The sequence below is a fragment of the Sodiomyces alcalophilus genome, assembly GCF_042370955.1.
Source record: "Sodiomyces alcalophilus JCM 7366 unplaced genomic scaffold ACRALscaffold_2, whole genome shotgun sequence".
NCBI lineage: Eukaryota > Fungi > Ascomycota > Sordariomycetes > Glomerellales > Plectosphaerellaceae > Sodiomyces > Sodiomyces alcalophilus.
The window spans coordinates 6,353,851-6,366,632 of NW_027263533.1; the positions used below are offsets into that span (position 1 = coordinate 6,353,851).

The 12,782-nt window shown below is 40.7% G+C and overlaps 1 protein-coding gene across 1 annotated transcript in view; it reads right to left on the minus strand.

Moving 5' to 3' along the window:
- The window catches only part of ACRALDRAFT_208265 (uncharacterized protein), a gene marked incomplete at both ends in the record, with an annotated part of 4,937 nt that extends 2,344 nt beyond the window's left edge, over window positions 1–2,593 (minus strand). Inside the window, 2 exons of the mRNA XM_071022432.1 lie at window positions 2,449–2,474; window positions 2,576–2,593. Coding sequence (XP_070878225.1) covers window positions 2,449–2,474; window positions 2,576–2,593 — 44 coding nt within the window. The remainder of the gene's footprint in view (window positions 1–2,448; window positions 2,475–2,575) is intronic.
- Window positions 2,594–12,782: the final 10,189 nt, after the last annotated feature.

Here is a 12,782-nt window from a genome sequence, read left to right on the forward strand (position 1 = left end):
AAGTAGAAAAGAGCCTTTTATTAGTTATTATATACGCTAAAGCCCCGCTATTAAAACAGAAATTCAGATTAAGATTAATACTGTTTTCTGCTTATATTTTATAAATCTTTTCTACTAACTAATTAATATTAAGCGTAGTATTGTTATTGTTTTCTTTGTTATTAATTCCAGAACTGCCCTGTGGCTTCCGGGCAGAGACCTCTTTGCCAGTCTCCTATTAAGCCATTTTTAAGTAGCAGAACTATATTTTTGACTATTTATTTAAGTCAGAATTAACTAAGTTATTCAATATTTTATTTTTATTATTTCCCTTTATTACTTTTTCTTTACTACGTTATTAATAAAGGATAGAAATAAACAATACTAAGCCAAAGGTCTAATTCTGATTAGCCTAGCTTCGAAAAGTGGGTCCAAAAGTGGGTCCAAACGGTGAAGCTATTCATAGATCTCGCGACAGAAAAGCGATGCTCGTATAAAGCGAATAACAGGATTTCCACGGGCGGACTTTTTACTAAAAGCTTATATACCACGTTATAATATCCTGTTATTACAGACAGCGCGGCGGGTTAAGTAGCTTAATTATTATACCTATTATTCGTAGAGCTAAAATAACTATCAAAGCAGCTGCATTTAATCCATATATTCGTTATCCATTTTCTTTTTTAAAAAGTCCCTTTATAAACAAAGGAATAGTATATCCGATCGTAACAAAGAGTCTTATTCCGATCGTATAGTTCTCCCCGGTCACGAAAAGCTTAGCATAGCTCTTAGTAACTATATTAGGAAGAATAAAGAGCTTTAAACCGTGGCATTAGTATAAACGGTTGGAATCGAATAGCTATCTGCGGGAGATAACGGGATTTCGTATAGTCGGAGATAAGGATCTACGACCAAGAGAGGATAAAGGGATAGCCTAAAGAGGCAGGTAGGAGTCTTTTTAGTATTTCGAGTAGAATAATAGGGTAGAAAAGAGTAGATTTCCTTCTTTACTAACCCGGGCTTATAACCTTTTAATGAATTGGGCTACCAGTAGTAGGCTATATGCGCGAAAGAGAGGAAAATCAAGCAAATATCTATTAGATTCGTAGAACCGTAGGATTACTGCCTATTAGGCGAGCTTAAAGCTGCGTAATAATATTAATATTATTTTTTATAGAACTGACTTCTGGGATTTCTTCCTGGATCCGGGGCTAGTAAAAGACCCTAAAAGATTAGGTGGCGACTATTACATTGACAGCCTACGCGACGGTTATTACGCCACGTTATTAGCTTAAGTAATAACCAAGATATCGTATTTACGATCCCTAGTGTATTTATATAATATATATCATGAGCTAAGTATATATATAGGTATAATACGTATAGTATTATAGTATAGGTTAAGCTGGCTATAAAGTAGACGTCTAGTTATATAGCTATAACCATATACTGTTTATTTTAACTTAGATCTTATACTTATTATTATTATAATTCTTACTTATTATAAGTATAATATCAACAAGTTTAATTAGTTTATTTAGCTTGATTAGTTTAAATAATTTAATTAGTTTAATTAGTTTAATTAGTTTAATTAGTTTAATTAGTTTAATTAGTTTAATTAGTTTAATTAGTTTAATTAGTTTAATTAGTTTAATTAGTTTAATTAGTTTAATTAGTTTAATTAGTTTAATTAGTTTAATTAGTTTAATTAGTTTAATTAGTTTAATTAGTTTAATTAGTTTATTGGCTAACTAGTTAGCACCTAGGCAGCCCGAATACCACGATTATATACGCGATTTGCCTACCCTTAAGCCAGTCAGTCCGTAATAGCCTATGGCACGAATACTCTATAGCAGTATAGCGTCTCTCTAGGACCTGCCTACTAGTAACGAGTGAATCGCCTGCCCGTATATAATACCTGACCGACTTAATGGATCTGAATAACTGAATAAACGAATCGAATTGCTTAAACTAATCGAACTGCTAAAAATTAAGACGTGGCTAAAGACGTAACTAAAGACTTAATAATCGTGACTGCCTTAGGCGACGACGTAAGCCTAACGTAGAAGACGTGATAGAACTAACCTGGTTGCCCTGCGATACCTCCTAACAGTCGGCGCGCCCTGTAAAAGGTAGACAGTTTAATATAGAGACTGGATATTCCGACTATACCACTTGGATATTCCGACTGTAGTTCTGATATGGACCCACTCTTTCCCCCTTTCGAAATACTATATATATAACGTAATTACCTACCCACTAAGTACGATCGTCAATCGTTTCATCGCCTAAACAGTTTTTTAACGTTAGATTAATTTAATCCCTCAGGTTAATTAAAGGCAGTGGTTATAATAATTCGGATAATATTGATTAAGACCGATGGTTCTATTTTATAGCTGTTTGCCACAAATTAAGGCCTCTCTATAGAAGCAATTTCCTTATACTTTCTGATTTATGCATCTAACCTACTACTGCTGCTGCTGGTGCTGCTGGTACTGTTATTATTGTTATTATGATTAACGGATCAGTTCGTTAGTTCGATTAAAGCCAGCCGTAGCAGCAGTAATTACTCCTCTTCCACCGCGCCTATAGCCACGGCCACGCTCACGCCCATGCCCACGCCCACGCCCACGCCCACGGATATCTTCGCTTTATTACTATTATTATTACGCTATCGGGGCCCTATTAGTTAAAGTTAATTAACGTTAATTAACGTTAATTAACTATAGCTTAATAGATAGAAGTGGTGATTATAATTAATATAGTAGATTAGGTTATACATAGTTTAAAAGTAATAACCTTTGATTAGCTAGAGAAGTGGGCCCTATAGGAACTATAGTCGGAATATCCAAGTGGTATAGTCGGAATATCCAGTCTCTTAATATACCAGGAGGAGTTCGCGCGCAGAATAAGAGAAGAGTATCACAGGGCAAAGGGGCATAGGAATCACCCCTGTAGGGGTGTGTTAATAAAGGTGAAAGTTAAACTCTGGCCCCCCCCCCACAGAGGGGTTCAGAGGCCACGTATTTATAATATACATCCAATTACGGAATCGTTTATATATATAATTATACCTATAATAAATAGCTATATTTAAAAGTAATAAAATCCGAAAGAGGGCCGCCTATAAAGCGACTACGAGATAGCTAAAGGCTAGAGGCCGATCTCCCTCCTTAATAAGATCAGAAAGCTGCTTAAAGGTATTATAGCGGACCCCTTCGCGGCTATAGCGGAAGAATACCGACTCCTCCCTGGTGGCTAAATAGGAAATAGACCTAGGCGTAATATAGAAATAGCTATATAGCGCGCGATAAAGGCCGTTAGAGCCGCCTAGGCCTTAGGCGGCGCCCCCGCGATACTCTAGCTAGATATAAGCGGGGCCTTTAACACCGTCTCCTATACTAGACTTCTTAAGTCCCTTAAGCGTAAGGGATTCCTAGACTAGGCCGTCTAGCTAACCGGCAGCTTTCTTTAAGACCAGATAATCCACCTCCTCTTTAATGGCTAGGCGGTAACCCCGCGGCCCCTCTACGCCGGTATACCTTAGGGGTCTCCGGTCTCCCTAATTCTCTTTATTTTATATATTTCTATTTTATATAGAGAACTTAAATATGTTAATATCTGCTTTTAATAACTGTGATATAGTTATAGGCAGAAGAATAAGGAGCATAAAGATATCTATATCTTTGTACTAGCCTATATATATATATATTAATAATATTAATAAAGCACTTATGACTTGATTATTAATATATAAGGTTAGTAATATGAAATACGAGACGAGAAGAAGTCTACTGCGTAATGCAGAAAGCTTATATTAAGTCTACTGCATAATACAGTATCCTTCTTATCCTTCCTATATCTACTACCCACCACCCCCACTTTTATTAGTGCGGGAGGTGTTTCCCTAGCTAAATCCTTAATAGCCACCCTACTCCTAGGCACCACCCTAGACTTTAGGTTCAGGAGAGTCGCTAAAAACGGGGGAAAAAGGGTATCTACCAAGAGCCCTTATTTCACGCTTCTTAGTGGTACTACGCGCACTACTCTATAACACCTATAACGCACTATAGGCGCCTTAGAAGGACGCTACGGTATAACCCCCCCCTAGGAAAAGACCGAAAAATCCTACCTCGGACCCATAATAGCCAGACAGAAGAAGGCCTAAGCGCCTAAGCCGCTAGCTAATAGCGGGACGTAACTAACCACTACTATAACCACTATGCCCCCCCTATAAGGCATAACGGCATAAGATAAGACTTTCGCGAATAGAGCCCGAAAACAGTGCTAATAGACTATAAACAAAGCCCTAAAGATACTATAGCGTCGAGGATATACTATCAACATCCTTATCTAGGCGGTTAAGGGAGGAATCGAAAAAGCGAAGGTATCTAAGGAAGCCGACATAATACTAGCAGCCCGACTCAGTAACGAATTTATCGATCTAATTAGGACTAAAGGCCCGACCCTGCTTATAGGAACCCCGGCTAATATAAGGATAAAGGAGGGTGCCCCGGCCCCCCCCGCTAAACCACCGACTAGTATAAAGCCGGCCGGCCAGACTAACCCTAGCTTAACGTCCGCTAGTATACTACCTAGTACCCTAACAGAACCAGGTCAGTAAGATAACCCCTAGATATAGACTATAATAAAAAGCAAAAAAAAGTAACCCCGAAGGGCACCACGAAGCCCCCGGAGAAACAGCTATAGGGGGGAAAACCAAAGGCAGACCTTAGGGTCTTTCTCCGATTCCTACCCTAGATTATCCCGGAACTAAAACGCCGTAAAGCACTTATAATTATTAGGCGGACTATTATAGAGACCCGGAAGGTGGACGACTAGGATATTATCCGGATCGACTATACCCGTACCGGAGTCGCCCTATACCTAAGGAACTCCTAAGCTAAATAGAAGATTCTAGAGGCAGGGGATAATATTATTACCGCGACTAACGCCCTAGGTATATAAGGGACGGAAGTCTGGTATACCTACGTGATCTATAAGGTGGTCGATTAGATCGGTAACCTTAAGGTCACGGAGGATATAATAGAAGATAAAGCCCTATAGAGGACCGGGCTTAAGCCGGTACGGGTTTAGAGACGAAACCGACTAAACCATAGCGGACTCGTAAGCGGGTTTATCTCGTTCCAGAGACAGCCAAAGCATTAGTTCCGCCTATTTAAGACGTCTATAACCGCGAAGCCCTAGGAAAATAAGCGCCTTATTATATAATACGATAAATACTAGGGTTTTTACCCCCGGCACGCCTATAACAGGAAGACCCGATATAAAGGGTATGGCTCTATTACCGAAGACTATACCTATAAGATCCGATATATTAACTACTTTAGACCCTACCCGGCGAATAATCTAAATTACCCGGCCTAGCTAAGGAGTGTAAATAGGGAAGTCACCTCCCCTTTTAAGGCGGAGCTTAATAAGATTCGCGTAAAGGGTAACGCCCTCTAAGCAAAGCTTAACGCACCGCCCCAGACCTTTACGGATAAGGCTAAGACCCCTAGGGATAGCGATACTACCTAGGGTAAAGCCGTCTCCGACGCTAGTAAAGCTAACGTTAATAACAGTAAAGGGGATAATAACGCTAACGCTAGCGATAGCGGGGAGACCTAGAATAGCGTTAAGATAAACGTTAATAACCCTAAGACCTCCGATAAAGACCCGGTCTAACACCCCCTATAAACTCCTAAAAGGAAGTCCGCGGAGAGGGATAATAAGACCCCGACTCCGGCGTAGAATAAGAAACTAACGCTAATATAGGCGTGGCTACGGAAGGCCCTGGCTAAGGAGGCCGGAGACCCTACTATTAGCGCTATAATAACTAAATCCCTAGAGAATAAATCGTCGGCCTAGACGCTAGTATGGCTACTAGGGGGCCGGAATAACCCGGTCGGGTCTAATATACGTTTAATAGAACGTAAATAAGAACCGAGCGCTGCTTAGGGTAGTATTAGCGATAACGTAAAAGGCCCGCCTTAATATACTAATATACTAGGAACCCCTAAAAGGAGATACTAGGAACAGAACGCTACCTAACCTTCCTAGCTATAAAAAATACTCACCGATACGGATATAGCCCGACCCCGGGGAGGAACCCAGGGTTATTATATATATAAAGGCAAGCCTATACTTATAATAACTAGAGTCGCTACTACCCGGATCTAGGGACCTACTCCTAGTCAAGGTAAATAGCATAAGCTTCTTAAATATCTACTAAGGCACGATAAGTAGTGCCGATATATAGGAAGACTTTAAAGCCTCCGGATAAACGCCCCCTACTAATATAACGATTAGGGGGGACTTTAATATAAGATACCACGACTAGGAACCGGGAGTCTCCTAGGTTATTAGTAAAAGTAATAAAATCACTAAGTAGATAGAATAGCACGGGCTAAGCCTATATAACACCCCCGGAAAGGTGACCTAAAGCCAGGGGGGAGTATATACTATTATAAACCTATTATTCTTAACGGCACTATTTACGGATATTAAAGTAAAGGCAAAGGCCGGCCCCCCGGTATACCACTACCCACTAACAGGATAAATCAGCACCGTATATATCACCCTAGAAAACACTATTACTAGACCGGACCGCTATAAACTACCCGAAAAAGCAGATAAGCGAGCCGCGATCTAGAGGGAGGTCGTAGATAGCCTATAGCTAGTTAACCGCCCTTAGGTAAAGACCCTAGAATCGATTAATAAGTAAGCTAAATACCTAGTCGACGTTATTATAAGCCCCCTTAAACGGCTCGGTAAAAAATACCGCGGACTAGCTAGTAATAGAAAACCGTAGTAGAATAACGAATATAGGGTAGCCTATAAGGCAGCGATTAACCGTAGATATCACGATCCCGATAATACCAAAGCATAAAATACCTTCCGGAAAACCATAAAACGGGTTAATAGGGAATACTAGAATAAGAGGATTAGGGGAGTTAAGAACGCCGATAAACTATATAAGATCGTTGGCTAGTATAAAATAAGAGACGGTATAGCCGCCCCCCTAATCTTTTATAACGGTCTAGGCTACTTCGAAGACGCTAAGAAGGGGGAACTCCTCTATAAGACGAAACTGGCTAGACGGCTAGATATCCCGGACCTAGAGGACCTATAGGACCGCCCTTTAAAGGGACCGGTCAGGGCTATTCCGGAGGACGGCCCTATCCTTAAGGATAAGGTAAAACGATATACGGTAAAGGTTAACACCACTACCCTAGGTGGTAATAACGCTAGCGTCCCCCTACTCTAACTAATCTAGGCCGAAATCAAGGAGGAGGTTATAAAACTCTTTAAAGCGTATAGGCTAACCGGCTACTACCCCCGACCCTTCTAAAGAGGGGATATAGTAATAATTAATAAACTAAGGAAAGATACTAGCTTTATCGCCGGCTATAAACCGATCCAGCTACTTAGCGTACTAGGCAAAGGCCTAGAACGTATTATAGTAAAAAGGACGGCCTATAAGGCGATAGACGCTAGAATCCTAAACCCGTAGTATATCGGGGTATTACTAGGGCGGTCTATGATTAACCTAGCAGCGATCCTAATATATAAGGTTAAGTTATAGCTCGTATAAGGGAAGCAGGTTATTATAGTAACTAATAATATAAAAGGGGTATTTAATACTATACTATATAATTAGTTTATCTATAAACTACGTAAATAAGGCTAGAATATACCGATTATATAATAATAGGAGAGCTTCGCCTTAATATAAAGCGTTAAAGTGATCTTTAGTGCCTCCTGCCCCGAAGAATACACCCTACTAAACCTAATAGGCCTCCTATAAGGCTCCCTGGCCTTACTGATCGGATACGCACTTAGTATTATAGAAATACACTATCTACTTAATAAAAAGAACCGATTCGGATACGCTAACGATATATATATTATTATAGCGTATACCGATACCGAGATAACGGTAACGATAATTAAGGAGATACTATAATAGTAACTCTAATAATATAAAGATAACGGGGTTAAGCTAGATTATAGTAAAGCTAAAGCCTAACTCTTCTCCTGTCGGAGAATCCCTTAGTTCCTTATAATAAAACTACCCCTATTCGACTATAAGGTCGCGGTCGCTTATACCGTTAACCTATAAGGATAGAAGCTACCTGCCCCGATTAGGTAGCTTGGTATATATATAGATAGGCGCTTTGATTTCCACGACTATATAGAGATATAGGCGAAGAAGAGACTTAAGGTCGCTAACTATATACAGGGCCTTACCGGAGCCACCCACGGCCCGAACCCAGCTCTACTACGACGCGCTATACTAGTATATATCCTAACTATCACCTACTACGCGGCGGAGATCTAGTAGGAGGGACTCCGGGCTTTAGCCTAGGGCCGCCACGATATTATTTATAAGAAGTGGTGCCGGTCGCTATCCGGACACCTACCTAAAACTAAGGTGATAACCCGAGTATAGATAATAATAATTAGAACCGTGCTCCTAGCCTAGAAGACGGTCCCGGTACTAGCCTTATACCGGGAATTAGGAATCCCTATAGTAGAAGACTACGCGGAGTACCTATAGTAAAGGTACGCTACCCGGATCGCGGGACTTAAGAAGGACTACCCGGTAGTATAAGCTATCTCCCTGATCACTTAAGGGGACGCGAGACGGACTAAGGCCCCGATACGGCGCTTAAGAGTATTACGGACTAAGGAACTAGTATATATAAGACCGTTATAGTACCGACTAATAAGACCCTGTTTTATAGGATAGACCTGCTAGGATAAGATCCCGTTTAATAATAGGACTAAGGAGAAAGCCACGGAGACCTTTAATAGGTAGGTTAATAAGCTAAACCCGGGATATACTCTAGTATTCTTAGACGGGTTATAAAGAGGCTAAAATATAACCTAGGCCTTTTTAATATAGCGCGGCGGAAAAGAAATCACCTTTAGTCGCGGATATATTCGTAATATAGTGGTTTTTAACGGGGAGGTAACCGGGGTAGCTAGAGGACTAGCCGCGGCGGTCCGCCTCCCCGGGATAGGAGAGATTACCTACTATATCGATAACTAAGCGGTGATCTAGGGGATCGCCGGTATAGTACCTAGGTTATCGCGGTAAGAATTCCTATAGTGGTAATACCTAGTAACGATTTTCCTAACCTACTTATAGTGGTTACCGGGATATATAGGGATCCCGGGTAATGAATAAGCGGATAAACTCTATTTAAGCGAAGATACCTAGGGGATCCTACTAGAAAATAAGAGGCCGACCTAGGCAGGGGTAAAAGCTATTATAATAGCCCGCTATAAGACTAGGCTTTAGAAATAGCACGCTAAGTCCCGGCCACGCCGATATAAAGCGGCCGTGTAAAAGAAGCTAGGGTTTAGTTAAAGAGAACCGAAAAAACTAACCCTCCCCTGTAAAACCCTAATACGCCTAATCTAAGTAAGGATAGGATATAGGGACTTTAAAGAATACCACTAAAGGTTTTATTATAATAGCTATATAGCCTACTACGGCTATGGCTATATAAGACTCCGGAGTATTTCGCTTACTACTATAAGGTCAGAAACTCCCGTAGATAGCTAGACGAACTCTGGCACCACGAAGACGGGAGGAAAACTCGCCGCTTTAACCCCTAGGAGACCCTTATAGAGATCCTAATAAATAGCGCGGCCTTCGCCGCGCTAGCGGATATAACGGGCTTCCTTAATAGAATCTGCGCGATCCCTTTAAATAGAAGGAGTATTAGCTAGAAGGTAGACGGACTAGTGGATAGTAGGATAGCTATAGGCACGTAGACCCCTGAGGGTATATAGTAAGATATAGGAGCTATCTTTTATCTTATATACTTTCTTTAATAATATAGTATAGATATCGCTAGTTATTATAGTTTAGGAGGCATAAAGTTAAGCGATTAGCACTATACGGCCTGGGTATAGATATATAGATATCTTACCGCCCGATATCCTGATAGCGGGACGCGGCGCTAGTCTTTACTAGCAGCCGCTAAGGCGTTAAATAGATATATACACACACATACATATAGTATCCTTCTCTTCTTTATTTCTTTATATATATATATATATCTGCTTCTTCCCTCTCTCTTTCTCTCTTTGTTCTTTTCTAAGTTAGTTACGATATTCATAATATATACGGAGGTTCTATACTATAACTATTATATCCTGGATTATCTCTAAATTATTCACAAAATATACTATGTGAACCACTATTATTAGCTTTACCGATAACACGAATATTATTACCTTTAGCCGTATAAAGGCCTAAACGAGGTACCGACTCGCCTCCGCCTAGCGAATATATAAGGCTTAGTCCTAGGTTAGTAGCTTTTAATTCGAGCCTTTAAAATATGTGTTTATACCTTTCGCGAAATCCTACTCCCCTTCCCTATCGCCTCTTTACCTTGGCACTATACCGGTATTACCCTTAATATAGACTAGCTTCCTCGGGGTATAGCTAGATTAGAAACTCAATATTGTATAGTATAGGAAGGAGATCTAGAGTAAATTAGTAATATAAAACTACGCCCTAACCCGGCTCGCCGTGGTAGCCTAAGGCTATAGCTTCGCCGACTCCCGGTATCTTTATATCGCTATAATCCGCCTAGCTATCTCCTATTACGCTCCTACCTTTTATAGAATCACTAATAGGCCCCGCTATAGCCTTACTACGGCTCTTAGCTTAGCCTAGAATAAGTGGCTTAGGACTATTTCGAGAGCCTATAAGGTTATACTGATCCGGATCCTAGAAAGAAATATATATATCCCCCCCCCTTTACTTATATCTTACCCCCCTTATAACTAAAAAAGCCCTTAATTACTAAAATACCGGAGCTAAGGGACTTATCCTGGTTAGTACCTAGGCCGTTATAAGAGTACTAGGGGCATTAAGGCGTCGTTATATTACTTAGTAAGCACTCGCCTAGCCTGCTTAATCCTTTACCGCCTAAAATTAAATAAATAAGAGTAACCTAGATACCGCCCTCTAAGAGGAATAGAAAAAGAGATCAAGAGATATAGGGTCTATACGGAACCCGACCTACGCCGCGGCGGTATCGGACTAAACCCCTTAGAGAAGAGACCTCTAGAGATATAAAGGCCTCCTAAAGCTATAAAGCTCCGTCCTTACCTAGATCCGCTATAAGAAACTAGGCCTTAGGGCCTTCCTCTTTAAAGCGAGGGTTCCTGCCTTCGCTACCGCCTAGTACCCTTACTAAGATAGAGGGGCGGAGATAGCCGAATATATTATCCTATAATACTAAAACACTACCCTAGAGTCGTGAAGGGACCTCTACGACGTAATAAGGAGGCCGATCTTAATTAGGGGAGACCTCTTTAATACCCTAAACCACCCTAAAAAAGTAAAAGTAATCACGAAATAGTTCCTATATCTTAGTAGCCTAAACGACTTCCGCCTCGCCCTAGAAATTATAAGGAACTATGTATTAAAGACCCTGTAACGGGACCGCCCTAGTATAAAATACACGGAATAAAGATAGCACCTAACCTAGAATTTTATATTTACTCTAGGGCCCTATAAGCCGGGGCCCTAGCGGTATTAAAGGGGTATACTATAATAGTATCTACCGTTTATTTAGCCTTAGTCTCGTTATCCTCCTCCCTATTATTACTTCCGGAGGTATTATGGCTATTAGTATAATATTCGCGTCCTGTTCCCACTATATTAGCACAGCTATACTACTAAAAGACTATAAAAGGACTTATAGCTGCCTCTAATAGGATAGCGATTATTCCCTTTAACGTATTTAGACGATATTCTAGACTAGGCAGCGTAACGTTACCACCGTAGCAGCGGCCGGCGGGGTAAGCACGCCTAGCGGCGCGCTTAAAGGATACTACCGCCGCTATAAGCTAACCTTAGGCCTACCTAAAGTTAGCGCGGTATAGTTTCGGTATCTTAGGGATACTTATAACCACCCCGTCTTTACCCCTATTAACGGCCGCTATAAACTCCCGGTAATATTTAAGAATTTATTACTAATACTTTAAGGCTATAGCCAGGACCTATTAACTATAAAAACCCTATTATTACCGCCCCGGTACTACTAAAATACCACTATAAGACCGACTTATATCCTTCTAAGTTTAATAACTATTAGTATGCTAGTAATATACCGCTCGCTTTTTAGTAGCATTAGAGTATACTTCTATATCCTCGAGTATTTTACCTCTAAGGCACTTAGTATATCTAAGGTAACTATTTATAGTTAGAAACGGCCGCCTATTAGTATCACCTCGACACTCTAAGGGCATCCCTAGGAATACCCACGGCGGAACTCGTAAGGCACCGGCCTCGTAGTGATAAGTATTATTCTTCTTCTTAGGTTATTCTTTCTTAGGAGGTATCTTAAAAGCAGTTAGCACTAAACTTGAAACCTATACACGCCCCCTACGGCACCCCTTTACTTATAGTAATAGTCTTAGTTTATTAATTAATCTGATTACTATTCTTTAATTAACTATAACCTATCTTATTAGCCCGCCCTGAAACTATTAGCCTCCTGTCCGCGCTACCAATAATAAATAGATAATACTAAAAACGAAACTCTATCCTAGGAACAGGACGCTGCCTAACCTTCCTGGCTATAAGAAATACTCACAGATATATACGTGCCCCGACCCCGGGGAGGAACCCAGGGTTATCACGTATATAAAGGCGAGCCTACACTTATAGTAACTAGAGTCACTATTGCCCGGATCCAGGGACCTGCTCCTGGTTAAGGTGAATAGCATAAGCTTCTTAAACATCTACCGAGGCACGACAGGCAGTGCCG